General features: G+C 37.7%; 1 protein-coding gene across 1 annotated transcript in view; it reads right to left on the reverse strand.

The window, feature by feature from the left end:
• DPYD (dihydropyrimidine dehydrogenase) overlaps nucleotides 1-18,557 on the reverse strand; it is a 930,457-nt gene that overhangs the window by 135,481 nt on the left and 776,419 nt on the right. Inside the window, exon 20 of the mRNA XM_004002217.5 lies at nucleotides 7,440-7,619. Coding sequence (XP_004002266.3) covers nucleotides 7,440-7,619 — 180 coding nt within the window. The remainder of the gene's footprint in view (nucleotides 1-7,439; nucleotides 7,620-18,557) is intronic.

The following is an 18,557-nucleotide window of genomic DNA, read 5'->3' on the forward strand; positions in this document are numbered from 1 at the left end:
AATAGCATCACTGATTCAAGACATGAATTTGAGCAAACTTTGCAGGATCAGAAAGCCTGGTGTGCTGCAGCCCATAGGATCTTAAAGAGTTGGACACAACTTATTGACTGAACAAGAACAAAATAGTGTTTTTACAGGTGCTTTACAAGTTTTATGTACACAATATTACTACCTGCAAATTAAGACAGTCTTCATAGTCTTTGTTTCCAATTTGGATACCATTTATTTCTTTTTGTGTCCTTATTGCTGTAGTTAGGGCCTCCAGTATAATGTTGGATATAAGTAATGAGTGTAGATATTTATGCCTAGTTCTTGAGCTTAGGGGAAGTTGATTTTTTTCACCATTACATATAGTATGAACTATAGAATTTTTATACATGCTTTATCAGACTGAGGGTTTTCTTCCACTAGATTGCTTAGGTTTTTATGATGAGTAGTTGCTGGATTTTGTCAAATGCTTCTTCTGCCTCTAAGGACTTGTATATAAAACATATATAGAATTCCTAAAATTTAATTTAAAAAATCAACCCAGTTTTTAAGTAGGGGAAAGAACTGAACAGACTCTTCAGAGAAGAAGATATATGGATATGTAAAAAGAACACAAAGAAGTGGTGAACATCATGAATTTTCAGGGCAATGAAAATTACTATCACAGTATGGTACTCCTATACATACACTAAGATGTTTAAAATGGAAAAGAAAAAGAATACTAAATGCTGGCTGGAATGTGGAAAAACCAAAACACCCATCTGCCATTGTAGGAGTGTAAAATGCTGCAATCACTTTGGAGATCTGTTTGTAGGTTTCTTATAAAGCACACACATTACCTTATGATGCAGATATTACACACCTGGATTTTACTCAAGAGATGTAAAAATTTGTAATCACAAAACCTTTTATGCCTGAATGCCTATTTCAGATATATGTATAATATTGGAGAAGTGAACATAGCCCAAATGTTGATTTGAATGAATACTCAAATTGTGGTATATTTATACAATAAAATATTATTTCCCAATAAAAGTGAATTGCTTTACAGCCCCCCAAAACATGGATGAATCCCTGAAACACTGTATTGAGTGAGAATAACCACACACACAAAAAAGCATACATTATGGAATTCTAGTTGTATCATGCTAAAGAATATGAGCAAACTAACTTGCTTTTGAACTGTGGTGTTGGTGAAGACTCTTGAGAGTCCCTTGGACTGCAAGGAGATCCAAGCAGTCCATTCTGAAGGAGATCAGCCCTGGGATTTCTTTGGAAGGAATGATGCTGAAGCTGAAACTCCAGTACTTTGGCCACCTCATGCGAAGAGTTGACTCATTGGAAAAGACTCTGATGCTGGGAGGGATTGGGGACAGGAGGAGAAGGGGACGACAGAGGATGAGATGGCTGGATGGCATCACTGACTCGATGGACCTGAGTCTGAGTGAACTCCGGGAGTTGATGATGGACAAGGAGGCCTGGCGTGCTGCGATTCATGGGGTTGCAAAGAGTTGGACACGACCGAGCGACTGAACTGAACTGAACCTATGTTGATGGCAATTAGTGTTTGCTTCTGGTGGTAGGAAAGGCAGAGAGATAATGACTGGGAAAATGTAGAAGGGAATCCAAGAGGTGTTGGTAATGTTGTGTATCTTGATAGATATAAGGATTTTATTGGTGTTTTGTTGGCCAAAACTCATCAAATGGTTTATTTAAGATCTGTCCATTTTTATGTAAATTAAACTTCAATTTGGAAAAATGAAAAGCACAAAAAAATAAATAGCATGAAGACATAAAACTTGTAAAGTTTTTAGTAAACAGGAGATACCACTGTTATTATGAGGACTTTTGCGATAGTCATGCTTATGACATTATATATTCCTTGTGGATGCTTCTTTGTTTCCTGTATTGAAAAACATACCAGAGACAAGTAAATAGATAGACATCTACATATAAAGCACCACAACTAGATAGCAGTAGTTTTATAAAATCATATTCCTTTTGATTTTAAAAACATGAGAATGATGCATCTGGTCGTATAGATGCACAAATTTTGTTTTTTATCATCAAAATAAAACCTTGTATTATGAATCACTATACAAGCACAAGACAGTGTTTCTGATTTTATCCTAATGAAAGCTTTTTAATGAGTACACATTATGTTCACTTATTAATATCACTGATAGGTATTTCATCATATTTTAATACCTACTGAAAGTAATTTGGCACGTTTACTGTTTTCTTCTAAAATGCTTGCTATTCTTGAAAGGGCCTGGCTGGAATTTTAATTATAAACTGGCTTTCTTTTTTTCTTCTAAAGAAGGACACCACAGATAGTCTGTGCAACTTAATTCTATAAACATGGAGCATTGTGCGAGGTGCTTGAAAATTCAGATATAAATGAGACATGATCTCTGTTTTCAAGAAGCTCATAATGAGCTCAGTGATGGACAAGAAGTAATATAACTAGAAGATCATCTAATAACTGCAATACTCGTTATATGAACAAAAGGCTGAAGGAGAAAAGTGAAAGTCGCTCAGTTGTGTCTCTTTGCTACCCCATGGACTATATAGTCCATGGAATTCTCCAGGCCAGAATACTGGAGTGGGTAGCCCTCCCCTTCTCCAACCCAGGGATCGAACCCAGGCATCCTGCATTTCAGGCAGATTCTTTACCAGCTGAGCCACAAGGGAAGCCCAAGAAAACTGGAGTGGGTACCCTATCCCTTCTCCAGGGAATTTTCCCAACCCAGGAATCAAACCGGGGTCTCTTCCATTGCAGGCAGATTCTTTACCAACTGAGCTATCAAAGAAGCGACTCAATTTTCCTAGAGGGAGAGGAAGACAGTCATAGATGACTTCACAAAGGAAGTGACATTTAAGATAGATAACACATTTAAGATTTTTTTTTAAAAAAAGAGTGATTAATATATCATTCAGCAATTCAGCTACCATGCTGTTGCTCCTACATGATGAACAGTAGGTCAGGCACTGGCACACAGTGTGGTCTAGACCCTCAAGAAGCTTATAGTCTAGGTACGTGTTGCCAATTCTAGAAGGAATCAAGGTCGCTCACTTGCATAGCTCATTCTTTTCACTCTGGCTTCTTTCCATCTCATTTTACTAGACTCATACACTATAAAAGACTTTTAAGTTCAACGTTACTATTTTTCTTTTTTCATTTTTGATGTAATGGGGAAAATGATGGCATAGTAAATATCGACTGTTAGTTCTACCACTTAGCTGTTTTCTTACAACATTTATTTATTCCTTCATTTACTTATTCAAGCATCATTTATTAAGCCCTTACTGAGTATCAGTGGGTACCCAGGAATTGGGATACAAAGGGGAAGACTGTCTGGCAGAAGAATCAGAGATGCAAAAATTCAACTGCTGTGTGATACTGGTTGCAACTCAGATGGAAGAAGGAAAGGAGAAATTAACCCTGGTCAGAGAGGTCAGAGAATAACTCAAAGAGAAGAGGATGTTTTAATTACTCTTTAGTGAACTGGAAAGACTCCAGATGTAAAGAATAGCAGGTGAAAATGCACACAGACCCCAAGCAATCAGCTGTGTTGTCCTGTGTTGTTTTCTCTCAAGGGCTCTTGCTTACGAATTCTGCTTTTATCCTAAGCACAGAAAAGTGCAGTAATTTCCTTCCATGCTTTCTGATTGTAAAATTTTGTTTTTTTTTTTTTTCTTTTAGCATGCAATTTTTTCCATGTTTCTCAAGCAAATAATCGCAACATAATTCTTATTTTCACACCTTAAAATGCCAAATATTAGCATTTTATTTTCTAATGTCACTAAAATATATACTTCGCCTCCAACTCTAAAGAAGAATTTGTGGATAAAGATATAATCGCAGTTACATTTTCATTTAAGTATTCTTCACAACACTTTATCTAAAATACTTAGGGCGAATCGTATTTCAAAATTCAGAAACTTTTTTGGACTTCAGCAAAGAAAAATGGTACATTTACTACATTATACCTAATACCTCCAGCAAGATGCGAAGTGGCAACCTGGACTCAAACACATTAGTCTCTCTGCAGTAAACATGCAAATGTTCACTCTAAGAGGAATAAATAAAGATTATAAATGGCCTCATATCAGTTCAGGCCAGGTTTGCTGCCAAATGAGTTATGTGAAACATTTGGTTACAGAGTTTTTTGGGTTTCAGAATTGTTAATGAGAGAATGCGGACTTGTGGTTATCCTCATTTTATAGTTTAAGACACAGATTTAGAGAGATTAATTAACTCACTGGAGTTGCTTAGCTAGTAAGTGAGGAGGCCTCATAGAAACCCCACAGGCTTACTCTGAACTCTGCCAGTAACCACTGTCCCACATGCAGCAAGCAAACATTTCACTTTTATTGAGCTGCCAGGTTTCTGCCAGGTAAAGAGGGAATTAAGGTAACTGAGTATAAAATAAAAGGGTTTGGCTACAGATGCCCCTCCTTTTTTGATGATACTGTGAATAGTCTCAACTTCCTAATCCTCACAGACATCCTCATTGCTGACTGTCTGCATGGACTCTGGATGTCATGCCTTTGAGAACTGTCTCTGTCCTTACAATTCTTCTTGCTTATGTGTCTTTGATCCAACAGCTGAACTATCTCCCTGGCTCCTCAATGGGCATGTTCAACCACTGGCCATTCAGAACCCAGCGTGTTGCTTCTCTGGATTTCCTCTCCCTATTCTCTATGTCATTTCTCTTCCAGCTCAAAATCATTTCTTACCAGCTTTCTCCCACAAAAGAGGCTTGTATTGTGTCCATCACTATCTTCTCAGTCTCTGACTGTATTCAGTTGCTATTCTCTTCATTCCTCTTGGCAACATGGATCTTTGTGTTCTTCCATCAGAATCAGGATGTTAAAATGCAGATTCCTGGATGCACCTTTGACCAGTTAAATCGGGATCTCTGGGAGTGGAGCCGGGGAATCTACACTGTCAGACGCATGCCACATGGTATTCAAGCACCATGAGTTCGAGATCAACAGCTCTGTGGTGTAGCAGAGCTATGACTGCCCTTCCTGTGGAATCTACTCTCATGCTTGCAGGCACAAACTTATACAACTTGCACCATAAGACCAGAGCAAACTATAAATGCCTGACTTCTTGCTCTTCCAAAATCACATGAAGAAACATTGCTTGGGAAGTTTAATCAATTAATACGTGAGGCATGCATTAGGGAGAATATATTAAATATACTAATTACTTGAAAGATAACATGACTAATTTGGCCAAATCCTTGTTTCCATGGCTCAAGTCTCATTTTCCTCCATCTTCAAACACTGTACTGTAATTGGTTTCTTCTAAATTTCTACTCTAATTTATTCTAGCCTGACCTCTGAGTGAAAGATTAAGTAGAGTAACAATTATACTTTCCAAACAAATTTTTTTCCTGTCTAAAGAAGCCAGCTACTTCTAGCAGGGCTTTTTAAAAGCGTCTACATCTTCTCTTGTTTCCCTATAGCATGAAAACATGGTAAGAAGCAGCATCCTACTCTTTTAGCTAATGAGACTATAATATGAATTACTGTCAAAGATACACACACATACACACACCAGGAAAGAACAGCTAGGAAGCCACCTGTACTGTGGACCCAGAGTGCTTTGATTCACTATTAGGAATATTAACCTAAAGGAGATAGTCACCTATTGTTTGAGTCATGTCAGCCCTCACCGGAGACTCTGGGGCATAGATCTATTTACCAGACCATCTGCTTGTTCTTCAACTTAGTGCTGAGAAATGAATTAGTAATACAATCACATAGGCAAGATCTTCTTCTTCTTTTTTTTTTTTTTAACAAATGATAATACTGGAAATTACACTTACAATTTTGATGAAGGCTGGGCTTACCAAAATAAAGTCTAAACCTAGATTCAAACCATCTGAAAATCAGTTTCCACTTATGTTATTGACACAAGTGTCTCCATCATTCCCTATCTTTTATTTGAATATGTAAGTTTTGAAATGAGTGTGGAAGTCCTTTAGAGACAGAATGGCACAGTGCAATGCAGCCTCTCCCACTTCAGCTCTCACGATGACTGCATACATTTGAGACAATGCTTTGATAGATGGTCATAAACTATCAAAACTATCATGTCAGAAACAATTAACTTGATATATTTACATTGCATGAGCGTAAAGTTATTTATAATTTTTTTTTAGTTATGAACAACCTTGGGATATTGACGGTCATGATAAAGGCATGAACACTCACTGTCTAAATACTTTCAGACTCAGTTTATGATAATATGATTAGTTACACTAATAATACTGCTTAGGCACAGTCTTGCTAATTATAATATTATAAATATTAATGTCACCCAGCCTTTCTGTTTGATTGCCATTCATGGAGTCATTATCACGATATTTTCCTGGAAACCAGCAAGATTTTATTTTCCCCTCCTTTTATTTTTGATCACTGGACTTGCAGTCATTCATACACATTAATCTATAGGAAGCTCTTATTTTTGGCTGTCTGTTCAGAGAAGAATAGTGATATTTCCAATTAAAACTAGCCAAATGTATATCATTATATGATATTTCTCTTATTCTTTCTGAGTCCCTAACCATGCCATCGAAAGCACAGAACCCAGGGTTTTTGTTTTCCATTCTTTTTCATGTGACCTGTTTCAAGTTAAGATTCATTTGAATTATTAAATGCTTCCTTAAAGAATCTTTTTATACTTGCCTCTCTTTTTTTTAAGTTAATTATTGATGTAGTGACAAGCTGAAAAGACTAAGAATTATAATTTTTTCCTCCCCTCATTCAGGACTCAAGAAACGTCTTCTGACAATGGTTGTCTATTTAGAATAATACAAAGGAAATACAAAGGCAAAATACTGAATGTTGTTTCAGAAAAGATTTGCTAAAATCACTGTATTATACAAAATGTAAATGTAGTGTATATTTCTTTGAAAATAGCAGTTAGAGAGAAAGTTGGGACATAACCTTTTGAGCCCAGATTTAACCACACACATAGCAGAAGCAGTTACAAAAGATACTGATTAGATTTTAATTTTAAAAACTTTATCATATTATTCAGGGCTCCAGTGATTTGATTGTCTGAAAATAGAAAGGTAATGTTATAATTTCCAGAGCTGGTTAAAGAATAAAGAAATCTCCAGCCTCCCACTGGAAAGAATGCCAGTCATCACCACAGTAAGCAAGAATTTGGAGACATTTTACACTATAAACTTCAATCTTTCTCCTTTATATGACCTTGTGTTATACAGGTTTCATAAAAATATAGCTCAGAGACCTGTCATATAGTTGTAATCAAGGCTCCTTCAGAATGATTCTACTATGCAATCATATCCAATGGGGCATCTGTGTTTCCCCTGTTAGTAGGGTGGGTGGGAGGGCAAATAAGACCCAAAATGGAAAATGAAAAAGCCAGAGTTCTCAAGGACAACCCTAGAGAGGTGACCACATACCTTTCCCACAAGTTCAGCAATACAAGGAACTGGTTTCCCTTTCTGGTGACTTCTCGTGGCTGGACTCTGCCCATCCCAGTCCTGTAGTTCTTCAATGCTTTTCAGATAAAGCAAGGCTTTGAGGCCAGTGCAGTAGTCTTGGATGACAGTGAAATCCTGATTTTGAATAGCACTGCATACCTAGAAAAGGTAGAGCAACCAACAGAATGTCAGTTCAGTTCAGTTCAGTTCAGTCACTCAGTCCTGTCAGACTCTTTGAAGACCCCATGGACTGCAGCACACCAGGCCTCTCTGTCCATCATCAACTCCCAGAGTTTACTCAAACTCATGTCCATTGAGTTGATGATGCCATCCAACCATCTCATCCTCTGTTGTCCCCTTCTCCTCCCACCTTCAACCTTTCCCAGCATTAAGGTCCTTTCAAATGAGTCAGTTCTTTACATCAGGTGGCCAAAGTATTGGAGTACCAGCTTCAGTCAAACCAAGAGCTAATTCTCCAAACAGACTCACTTTTCAGACAGTCAACACAATTTATTTTATATGCCAGGCACTGGTCTAAGCATGACATGTCAGTCATTGCCTGCAGAGGATGGGAGTGTTAGGGAAGGAAAAACTGCCAAGAGGCACAGGGAAACTTTCAGGGAATATGGGTACTTTCATCAGCTTGATGTGGGGATAGTCTCACAGGTATATGCTTATTTCAAAACATCAGACTGTATACTTTAAATATGTGTAAAGTGTTAGTTGCTCAGTTGTGTCTGACTTTGCAACCCCATGCCTGTAGCCCTCCAGGCTCCTCTGTCCATGAAATTCTCCAGGCAAGAATACTGGATTGGTTTCCATTCCCTTATCCAGGAGATCTTTCCAATCCAGAGATTGAACCCAGGTATCCTGCATTGCAGGCAGATTCTTTACCTTCTAAGCCACCAGGGAAACCCTTAAATATGTGTAGTTTACTGCATGTCATGTATAGTCAGTATGGCTGTAAAAAATTAGGTCCAGTAGGTAGAATTTCCAAGGAGTTAAATTCAGCACAACATAAGAATGAACATTTTAATCTCTCATTTTCTCTCTGTTAAGATGTACTGCTTGGAGGTACATGTCTGGGCTGGTCATGTACCTTGTTTGAAGGTGGTCATGCTGGGCTGGAGTGCTCTCATCAGTTAACTCAGCCCTCAGGTACCAATGCCTACCTCTTCAGCCTCATATGTTGTTGTTCTTCTTTGTACTCACTATGCTCCAATCACCCAGGTCTTTCCTCTTTCCCTCAGATTTGCCACATTCCTTCTTTACCTTGACACCTCGTAAAACCTTGCTGCCTGGAAGGCCTTTGCCTTTTACACATGGCTGACTAACCCCCCAGCTTCAGTCTCATGGGAAATATTGCTTCTTCAAGGAGGCCTCTAGGAGCTCCATATATGGAGCTATAGGTTAAAGCCTCCTTAACTCATACAGTTTTGACTTCTAACTTTTGCAAGATTATTTGATTGACAGCTCCCTTCCCTGATAGTCTGAAGCTTTAGGAGGGAAGAACCTATATTTATTTTGGACAACGTATTATCCCCAGTGACTAGCATAGAGTTTGTCACTTATACGGCTCTTAATAGAGATAAGTTTAATGAATGCATATGCAGGGGAGATGTTTTTGTTTTGCATGACCATTTGTTAGAAAATAGAGATTTAATTCTAGAGTTAAGAAAGGCTGAATCTGAGAAATTAGGATCCTTCTAAAACAACGTATTTGGGAGTCTGTTAGGATTTGAGTTAGAGCTTGAATTTAGTGGATTTAGAGAAACACTTCCAGATTGATTACTTACAAAGATAGTTCTCCAATTTTTATACTACACAAAGACTCCAGAAACTCAGTTACATTTACTCATTGCTGGTAGGATCTCTTCATCCATATGGCCCACCATCACTTAAACAGAAAATTTATCACCTAGAATTCAATGACTCTCTACATCCGTATTTCAAATCAATCCAAAAACACAACCATCCAAACAAAAGTAAGCAAAAAAACACTCATTTCTTGCCTATCTTTCCAGATGTTAGATTCTTAGCATATATCATAGTGCCTGGTGATAGCAGCCAATAAAGAAGCTCCAATGCTTTGGCCACCTGATGCAAAGAGCTGACTCACTGGAAAAGACTCTGATGACAAAAAATTTAGGCCAAGAGGAGAAGGAGGTGATAAGGATGAGATGGTTGGATGGTATCACAGACTCAGTGGACATGAGTTTGAGCAAAGTCAAGGAGATAGTGATGGACAGAGAAGCCTGGCATGCTGCAGTTCACGGGGTTGCAAAGAATCGTACACTACTTAGCAACTGAAAGACAACAACAACGATGAAAACTCATGTCATATGTGAATGTAGATGAGGAAATACCTGAAAATAGAAGGATAAACCATCTTCTATTTCAAGGTCCCTTAAAGCCTTCTGGGTGTTTAATTAATATATTTCATTACAATCCTCATGCCTAGCACACCACCAGATACTTAGCTGTTGCTAGGCTGGTTGAGAAAAGTTACTGAAAACACACTGAGAGCCTCTAGAATAGCGAATGGGAACCAGATAGAAACAGAGAAAGGGCAAGATGTATGTATACCTAGCAGTTCTCAGCAAAGAGTGGTAGTAATTTCACGATGTATATATAAAAAGGCCAAATGTGGGATTCTGGGAATAGAAGCATTTAAAATGAAGGCTTATGGAAGACAATGAAGGACACTCAGAAGAGACCCAAGACAGCATCACCCAAGATGTCAAATGCTGCATGAAGGGTCCATAATCTCAGAAGTGAAAAGGTATCATTAAATTTATCAATCAAAAGACATTAGCATTTATGGTGGATAATTTCTGCAATAGGGCAAAAGCATGTTACGATGAATTGAGGAGTGGATGAGGATTGAGGAACTGAAGATATGAAGATGGAATGATCTGATGAGAAGTTTGGCTCATGTAAGAAAAAGAGTAGAGCTAGTGGTATAAGTAGGAGAATTTTGTATACTATTTTTATAAGGATGAAAATGGCTATGTTTTAAGGGAATGTGGCCATTTTATATTTCAGAATAAAACAGAATGGCTTCTTTATATTAAATTTTTGTCAAACTTGGTTTAATGATGATGTGGTAAGAATAAAACATTGCAATATATAACATGAGGTAGGCTCTTACTATGGGCCACATACTCTGTTCAACACTTTTTAATGTGTTATATCATGAAGTCCTCAAAATAACACTAAGAGGTAGGTTTAATTTTTAGCCCTATTTTACAAATGAGGCAAGTGAGATGCAGAGACATTAACTGACTTGTCCCAGGCAGGCCACATGGTTAGAAAGTGGATTATACGATATAATTCATGACCATGCAGGCTAAGGTGACTTAGATATAGACATCCACAGCAGAAAAACTTTTCATATAATGAAAATTATTTTTTCCATGAACCAAAACCATGCATATATTGTTTAAATGGTCAATTATCTTCAACCCAAATGTAACTATTGTTTTGAAAAACTGATACTAGTAGATAAAAACTGTCAATGTCTTCATGTTTTATTGACTTCTTACTTGTATAGTATGAGTAAGAACAACAAGCCAAAACCAAAAGCAGAAATAAAAACCTTTCATTTCCTTTTGTGAAGGGCTGTATGTTACCACAATGCAGGAAAGAACATTGAATAACTAAATACAGACAAGAATACTTTCTAGGAAGTCCATTTATATCACATAAAAAACCTGTTTCTCAGGAAGAACAATTTAAGCATTAATTAGGCCTGTTATAACTTTCTTAGAGTTGTTTTCTTTTCAAAACAATGATAAAGAACATCATTATAATCTCCTCCACGGGATTTTTTTTTTTAACTGTAAAAGCCAACTGATGCTTTACTTAATCTTCTTTGTTCACTGTGACATTCTATTTTTTTTGTAGTATATGCTAATGGGTACACTTTTACTATAGTCTTAAAACATTTACCCATGTGAACATAGAGATCAGATTTTGAAAATCACATCATGTCATGTAATTTATAGGATGTTCACGATTGCTGTGAAAACCTGCAGTTGAAAGGACTCCGAAAAGGACTCTAGCCACGTTGCAGTGCATGAATAATCGTTTAGTCGTAGTCCTCCCTAACTTTCCTGGTGAGAAGATACAGAAGCCACTACTTCCCTTAATCCACAATTTGTATAGAGTGGACTCAACCAAGTGTTGCCAGAGGGAACGGGGTGACTTGTGTATTTTAACTATGGAAGATCACATGGTACTAAAGACTAAAAAGACCTCCTCTTTTTCCCACCCTCTTGTATGCTCTTTATTCTACTGGGCTTACATAATTGGGAGCTGCATTGAGCATGTGAAGAGAACATAGAACTTGAAGAGGGAGGCGAGACTACCAGCTGTTGACTGAACATGGCTGGGATGGTGTGCTATGCTGGAAACCCTGGACGCCACCATTGGGTCAGAGGGGACCACTTCAGACATTTTTCATCATAAAGCAACTGTCACACTATTAATATACTTTTCTAAAATAATTTAACTTTTTTCCCATAAGATTAAACATTAATTTTCTGAAAGAATTTCTGATAATAGAAACTTTTAGATTGCTATCTCTTTGAAAAATGTGATATATATATATACATACATATACACACATACATACATACACACACATATATTATCAGAGGGTCTTATTAAATTGTAAATTCTGTTTCTGTAGGTTTGGAGTGAGTTCAAGTTCCAAGTTTCTGCCTTTGTGACAAGCTTCCAGGTGGTGCTAAGGTTGCCAACTACACTTAGAATAACAAAGATTTAAGCACCGGAGAAGGCAATGGCACCCCACTCCAGTACTCTTGCCTGGAAAATCCCATGGATGGAGGAGCCTGGTAGGCTGCAGTCCATGGGGTCGCGAAGAGTCAGACATGACTGAGCAACTTCACTTTCACTTTTCACTTTCATGCACTGGAGAGGGAAATGGCAACCCACTCCAGTGTTCTTGCCTGGAGAATCCCAGGGATGGAGAAGCCTGGTGGGCTGTCATCTATGGGGTCGCACAGAGTCGGATACGACTGAAGTGATTTAGCAGCAAGCATTGGTAGGGATGAATTTCTTCTTATCTTAGAAATGCCTTCTGCAAAGTAGATTTCTTCCAGACAAATAATTTCCTGCTTTTTATTATTAGACTGCAATATTTTGGCCCTTTAAAGCTCTACTTATAATAATGTTATATGTGAAAACACAAGAGTAGTTTTCTGATGAAGCAGTAATGAGACTGGAAATAAATCTTAGGATGCAAGCACACCATAGGGAACAGGGCTTTGTCCATGGGATTTGATGCTCAGAAAATGGATTTGCTCAGAAAGGTGCCTTGTTCTTGCCTAACCTGCACTGAGGGCTTTATCTCTATCTCAAAGGTAAATGGTTCCTTTTAAAACTCCAAACATGTAGCTGCTATTCCTAAATGGGTGTATTTTATATGACATCTCTTAATTGTTTGTTTAACAGCTCTGATTAGGACTCTTAATAGCTGTTAACATGTTTGCTCAGTATAATTTGTAAGTTCTTTATGGTGAAGGCTGGTTTATCTTTTTTCGCAGCAGGGCATCAGGTGCCATTATAAGGATCATTGCCACCATTAATTATTTCCATAAGCGTGAATCTCCCTACAGTGAGCTGTTCTAAATAGGGGCCCTTGATTCTCAGCAGGGCCAGCTGTATGCAGAAGCTGAGTATGTGGTGACCCCCTGTGAAGCATGATTTGAGGTGTGCCATAAAGTTCCCATGGCCACCAAACAGTCCCCTCCAGAGGTCTGACACAGTGCCCTGAATTTTCACTTTAGGTGCAGGCACATTTAATTGGAGCCTGTCTATGTAAAAATACCTGGGAGGTGACAGAGGGTTGCTGGGTGCTACTCCTTTCTCATTATTTTTCATTAAATGAGATTACCATATTAGTAGTAAATTACCTATTTACAGTGGTCTATATGTTTAAAATCTCCTTCACATACATTGAGAGAAATTCTCATTACTCAATGCAAAGCTACAAATTAGGCGGGTAAGAGGATAGTATCAATATTTGTGCTTTAACAATGGAAAGAGCTTGAACTTGAAGAACTATTTCTTAAAATCTAATTAAGTGGTTTTTATGCCAGATCAAGTAGTATAGCCTAGGGGTTAAGCGTATGGCTGTAGAAGTTTGGCAGAATTGGGTTTAAACTACATCTTAGCTGCCTAAGTATGTGCAACTTTCTTCACCTAAAAATGGAGATTGAATATTATGCACATAGGAGAGTAAAAGGTAACATATTTATAAGCACATAAACTAGTGAAAGTGAAGTCGCTCAATCGTGTCTGACTCTTTGTGACCCCATGGAAGGTAGCCTACCAGGCTCTTCTCTCCATGGGATTCTCCAGGCAAGAATACTGAAGTGGGTTGCCATTTCCTTCTCCAGGGAGTCTTCCTGGCCCAGGGATCGAACCAGGGTCTCCCGCATTGCAGGCAGATGCTTTAATCTCTGAGCCAGTAGCCAGCACTTTGTAAGCTAGATTGGCCCCCAAAATAAATTTCATAACATGTATAAATCATCATAGCATGAATTAGGCAGAATATAATTTTTTAAATCTGTATTTTTGTGGTCTAATGCAGTAAAAGGTCATGGATATTATTCTTATTTGCATTAAGCAAAAATCTCAGAAAAAACTTAGGTCTTGTTGTCAAAAGACATGTTTGAGACCCAGTTAAGTGCTTCAGTAGCTGTGGGACTGAAACTAGTCTTTGAGCTTTTTGAGTCCTCCTCTCCCACCTTCCAGTTTGAAAACACTAGATGATGATATCTGATTCATCACTGTGAGGATGAAATTACCTCATGAAGGTGGAACTACTGTGGAAATTGTAGTATTATTTAGACAGACTGGTATTAAACTCCACAGTTTTCATCAAGTAATCAAGAAGTTAAAGGGCTTGGTGGAGGTCAAAATGGAAACTTTTGCCTGTAAAGAATAAGCCAAAGTCCTTGAAATGTAAAAGACAATGTACTAGAAAACGAGCAAACAGAATTCAAACTGGCTTAAAAATACTAACCTCAGGCAACTAATTTGGCAAAGAAGAGTTCCAGAGAAGTAGAACTGTGGGGCTGGCATGGGTTTTAGTGTAGCGGAGTAGCACAACTTTCAAATGATATTTTGAAATGCCAAGATTTTTAAAATAGGGATCTTAGAGTATTAGACACAATTCAGATAAACCCATGATCATAATGATCCCTTTTCATTCTTACCACATAGATGGACAAACTACACTCCAGGTCTCAGAAATGTGTGCCACCACACTGCAAAATATACGGTTACAATTTAAGTCCAAAGTAGTCTCAAAGTTTCTGTAACTTCATTAGTAAGAGGAGTATTGGAGAGTAATTACATTTAAGTAAAAATGGAAATTATGCTGCAAGGCTTAACACATACCAAAATAATAAGAGAGTCTTCTGTGGTTGGAGGAAGTTTAAGAATATTCCCATTAAACAAACCATCAGTGAAACAGTGAATAAGAAGGATTATCTACTGAATTCTTAAAAGATTTCCCAAAAAAAGAAGGAGAAAAGTGATCCTATGATTTCCCTTTACCAATCCATTTTGATAAAGGGTTAATCTGTTTAAGCAATGTAAAACACCTGCAGTATTTTCATAGTGCTTTATTGTTTTCAAAGACAAAAGGGAATTTAGATATTTCTTTTTGTCACAGGTTAGGAGTCCAGAAAGGTTAAACTGTCCATAGGAACACACAATTGGAGGCACTGTTGGTCTTCTCACCCAGTCTGAAGTTTTCTAGCTAAGGCACTGACTTTTAATACCAGCACTTAGTCCATGTACCAATTCTAAGAGCAAGACAGAGAAGGTGCTATTAAATGTTTAGTTGAGTGAAGAAATGGAAACTCAACATTGAATGCTATGTTCCAACTCAAAAGATTAGTAGGTGATAGAGTCAATGGTCAGATTCAGGTCTTCAGACCTCTGCCTTTATCTTATTTCTATAAATTCCAAAATTCTAATTGTAATGTCTTCCAGAGTTAAATATGCTCATATTTGTGATTTTCATAAGAAGCACATTATTGAAAAATAATTTCAAATTTATTATTTAATGAATAATGTCAGAAATCCACAGATCTGTATAAGGATCTTAATAATTAGATGACTAGAGCAGGTTTACTATTGAAACTGGAAAACAGATCTCTATTGTTGTTGGCTGAAAATGCAGTTTCCAGCTCCATCTGTCCACACCCACTGATTAAAAACACCAGATTTTCTGAAGGCATGGAATCAAGTAATTCCTCACTGAATTGGGTTCTGACCAGTACTGATAAACATGTATAAAATTACAGTGTACTTTTGAAACTGGGGCACAATACATACTATTGAAGTAATAATTCAGAATAATAATATCCCCCTATGTGGTTTTGGTACTACATAAACATGGCACTGCTTACTGGAATTCATGAATAAAACACCCAAAATTATAATTTTATAAAGCTATAGGTGAAAAGACAGCCCCTGGAGACACACAGTACATAGGGAGCTAGACAGGGATGTATTTGTATATCCACATAAAACCACAAATCTTAGTTGTTCTATCACATTAGTTTCCATTTGTTGGAGCTGTACGACATCAAAGTTGTGATGTCCCTATATATTGCATTTAGCAGTAATGTAACAGACTATGTGAAGAAATCAAAGTGAGAGTTTCTAAGTAGTTTCCTGGCAATTGAGACAGCAGGCTCTTTCATCTGCTCTGTAACTGTAGCAATGCATTGATTTAAACTCCTTCTGAGATTTCAAATGCTTTTATACTCTTAGGTCTCTCAAGCAGCTTTTTTTTTTTTTTTTCAAAGTGATAAAATTCTAGCATTCAACAGAATACCATTTTGTTTCCCCCAAAAGGAGAGGGCTTATTTCAGCTTTGTTACTAACCTGCACAGGATCACTAAGTAAAATAGCTGTCCAAATGCCATCCTATTAAGAAATCTGGCTTTGGGTTCAGTTTTCTACGTTCTGACCGTAGCAAATTGGAAAGGAGGCAAAAAGGACAACAAACAAATAGCCCCACAAAAATTGTTTTTTTCAGTTTCAACTCAGGAAAAGTCTAATGGATAAGAAGCTAAGCTTATTAATTTTTCCAATTAACTTCTACTCATTGATAAATCCTAAAGCTATAAGAGTCACTTTGTTTTGTATATTCATCTATTTCATTGTAGATTACATTATTTATCCTCTTATCTAATCCTTAAAATTATATATTTTCTGAAAAATTCTAAGTGTCTAAATACCTCCTTTTTCCCAGTCAAGAATGAATTTTATGGAGCTTGAAAGGTTATTTTTCAATGTCCATCTGTGGTCATTCTTTTTCTGATGAACTTCTTAACCCACAATTCAGCTGAATACAGACCAAGAGTATGAAGTGTTTCCATGGTATTTTATACTGGGATCCAGACCACCTTTGCCAACCAGAATATATTCATCTATTCTCGAAGTATTTTCTCAAAGGCAGCACAGGTGATGGGTCACCCACTTGACTGTTATTCAGAATAGCACGTGGAACTGATCTTACTCATACTTTGTTGATGACACAACTTAACTGAAGATGGCCTGGGCTGATTAATTCCTCATGTGAGGCCACTTTTTTTTTAAAATGCCATGTCATATGGCATGTGGGATCTTAGTTCCTTGACCAGGGATTGAACCTGTGCCCCTTACAGTGAAAGTGCAGAGTCTATACTGGAGCGCCAGGGAAGTCACCAGCCTCAGCTGATTAGTCAAAGGGATATGCCTTGCAGATGAGATTGCCTCTGTTCCCCTCCTTGTCTCACCCATTACAAAGTCAGTTCCAGGTGAACTTAGATCTCAATTATGACCTGAACCAAGAAATAATAATAAAAAGAACCATACAGAGACACAGCACCTCTATTTGCCTTTTATGAGGGGCTAGAGAAAAAATGAGTGAACCAGGCACAACATGCAGAGCCAAAGAATGGTGACTTCTGTCCTGCCTCTTCAAGACACTACTGTGATGACCCCATGTCCTCACAGACATAAATACAAGGCTAAAAAGACTGGGGTAAGACCTGGAGTTTTCTGTACATCAGGGTCTTATGCAGCCCATTCTTTGGTTAGGTGCTATGGCTGCAGTTTGAGGAAGCTTGGTCACTTTTGCTTCAGAAGCAGTAGATTTTTCTACTAAAAAACTTCTCACCATCCTGGGCTATTGCTGCAGTGCAGCATCAGTTACCACAGTAATTTTCAATTACTCCGCGGCAGCACAGGTGGTGGTACAAGGGTTTCATGTAGCATTGTGCAAGCTCAGCACCTCCCATGATCAAAGTGGGGCAAGAAAAGGAAACTAAATATCTAAACAATAGCTGTCAGATGACTAAAATCCTTAATTTTAGGCAATCTCTCTTTTTAAACAGTCAACACAGCTGTGAAAACTTGACTTACGATATCATTTACTAAAATACCACATGGGGTTTGGATGACAGAAAGAGAATAAGTCATAAAGCCAAGAAAGGAAACGTCTATTGGGCAAATCATCCCATGGAAATTTTTTTCTGAACCTTGAAGATGAACAAAGGTATGTGGATACTCAACAATATAAGCAGACATTCATCATTCTAAGAAAAACGGACTATTTGGCTGCAGCGAGAAAAATGTTAACCTGAAAATTAGCATATTAAATAATACTGTCCCCTTCTGAACTCAAAGGATTCATAATTCAATAGTTGATTTTATGCTTAATTTATTATTGGTAAAAACACAAATTTGTGAGAGTGGTCTGTAACTATTATCAGTGAGTCAAGAATCTTGACTGAGTTGCCTGTGTAGTCTGGCACAGAAAGTTAGACAAAGTTCAGCTGATTAAGAGTAAGTACTTATGAAAGGGAAAGTTTCTCAGCCATGTCCGACTCTTTGTGACCCCACGGAATGTAGTCCATGGAATTCTCCAGGCCAGAATACTGGAGTGGGTAGCCTTTCACTCTCCCAGGGTATCTTCCCATCCCAGGGATCAAAGCCAGGTCTCCTGCATTGCAGGTGGATTCTTTACCAGCTGAGCCACAAAGGAAGCCCAAGAATACTGGAGCC

This window comes from Ovis aries, chromosome 1, assembly GCF_016772045.2.
Source record: "Ovis aries strain OAR_USU_Benz2616 breed Rambouillet chromosome 1, ARS-UI_Ramb_v3.0, whole genome shotgun sequence".
NCBI lineage: Eukaryota > Metazoa > Chordata > Mammalia > Artiodactyla > Bovidae > Ovis > Ovis aries.